The sequence below is a fragment of the Octodon degus genome, unplaced genomic scaffold, assembly GCF_000260255.1.
Source record: "Octodon degus isolate 3935 unplaced genomic scaffold, OctDeg1.0 scaffold00072, whole genome shotgun sequence".
Lineage (NCBI taxonomy): Eukaryota > Metazoa > Chordata > Mammalia > Rodentia > Octodontidae > Octodon > Octodon degus.
Window position 1 is genome coordinate 87,304 of NW_004524648.1, and position 1,791 is coordinate 89,094.

The 1,791-nt window shown below is 45.2% G+C and overlaps 1 protein-coding gene and 1 pseudogene across 1 annotated transcript; both read left to right on the top strand.

Annotated features, from left to right (window-relative positions):
* LOC101561537 overlaps positions 1 to 148 on the top strand; it is a 48,661-nt pseudogene extending 48,513 nt beyond the window's left edge.
* Positions 149 to 735: 587 nt separating this feature from the next.
* LOC101561934 (olfactory receptor 3A1-like) lies at positions 736 to 1,695 on the top strand. Its single transcript, XM_004635466.3, has one exon. It carries the CDS (start codon positions 748 to 750, stop codon positions 1,693 to 1,695), a length of 948 nt encoding a protein of 315 aa, XP_004635523.1. The 5' UTR covers positions 736 to 747.
* The last annotated feature ends 96 nt before the right edge of the window (positions 1,696 to 1,791 follow it).

Consider the following 1,791-nt stretch of genomic DNA (forward strand, 5'->3'; position numbering starts at 1 on the left):
GTGAAGTTGGAGGAAGAGGAAGCTCTCCGCACACTCACCGGACCTGGGCTAGGACTGGGTCTGGGGGCTCCCGGAACTCGGCCATAAGCTTGAATCCTAAACACGGATGTACATTTTGACAATTTTTTTCTTCTTTTTCTAGCTGTAGCTAGTTTGCTGTATGGGGGGGTAGCTCAAACAGAATTAGATACTATGATTATTCAAATTTATTTTTTAGTCTGTGAGTATCTGGATTTTTTTATTCATAATTTGCATAGCTTTACTTATTTATTCATTAGACTTCCCAGATTTTGCAATTTTATTTTATTTTATTTATAACAGACTTGTATGGATCTATGATCAATTCCTATGTTACTTTCGGCTTTACTATCTATTCATTTCTACTTTGAGTATTATTTTATCTCCAAATCTCCTCACATCAGTCCTTACTGAGAATACCTCTCATTTATTGATTCTAGAGAATAAAAAAAAAAAAAAAGAAAAGAAACGTAAATGCCTTTCATGAGGAGAAAGAACACCAAGGTAGTGGAAGGATCAGACAACACACAGACAAATCAGGTAAGAGTACGAGGAGGAGGTAGAGAGAGGGTTAATAAGTGAGGTATGGCCAGAGAAGTGAGAAATACCCACTAGGAAACATGGAGACTCACCCTGGGGTTTGGCATGTGAAAGTAGATCCATACATTTTTACTGAATAATTAAGCACTGGAGACTGATTCCTTCAACTCTGTCTTCTTACAGGGACTTATGGAGCCAGAATCAGGGGCCAATGAAACAGCTATTACTGAGTTTATTCTACTGGGCTTGGTGGAGGCATCAGGGCTTCGACCAGTTGTCTTCATGCTCTTCTTCTTTGCCTATCTGGTCACAGTAGGGGGAAACCTCAGCATCCTGGCAGCCATCTTGGTGGAGCCAAAACTCCACACCCCCATGTACTTCTTTCTGGGGAACCTCTCAGTGCTGGATATTGGGTGCATCAGTGTCACTGTTCCTCCAATGTTGAGTCAACTTCTGTCCCACAAACGTACAGTTCCTTATGGAGCCTGCCTTACACAGCTCTTCTTCTTTCATCAGTTAGCTGGTGTAGACTGCTTCCTGTTGACAGCCATGGCCTATGATCGATTCCTGGCCATCTGCCGGCCCCTCACCTACAGCACCCGCATGAATCAAACAGTCCAGAGGATATTGGTGGCCATGTCCTGGGTGTGTGCCTTCACCAATGCATTGACCCATACTGTGGCCATATCCACACTCAACTTCTGTGGCCCCAATGTGATCAATCACTTCTACTGTGACCTCCCACAGTTGTTCCAACTCTCCTGCTCCAGTACCCAACTCAATGAACTGCTGCTTTTTGGTCTGGGGATCCTCATGGCTGGTGCACCTGTGATTCTCATTGTTACCTCATACATCCACGTGGCAGTAGCAGTCCTGAGAATCCGCTCCGCTGAAGGCAGGAAGAAGGCCTTCTCCACATGTGGCTCCCACCTCACAGTGGTAGGCATCTTCTATGGGACTGGTGTCTTCAGCTATATGAGGCTGGGCTCAGTGGAGGCTTCAGACAAGGACAAGGGTATTGGCATCCTCAACACTGTCATCAGCCCTATGCTGAACCCACTCATCTACAGCCTGAGGAACCCTGATGTGCAGGGTGCCCTGCAGAGAGTGCTCACAGGAAAGCAAATTATGATGTAAAGGGTGTCTCAGGAGAGCCCAAACAAAACAGTGGCAGTGTCTGTCTCTCTTAGATCTCTGAGCAAGATGACTTTGCTTAGAAAGTAATATTCTTGC

Coding starts and splice junctions, on each gene's coding strand:
- LOC101561934 (XM_004635466.3), top strand. CDS start 748: ATGGAGCCAGAATCAGGGGCCAATGAAACAGCTATTACTGAGTTTATT.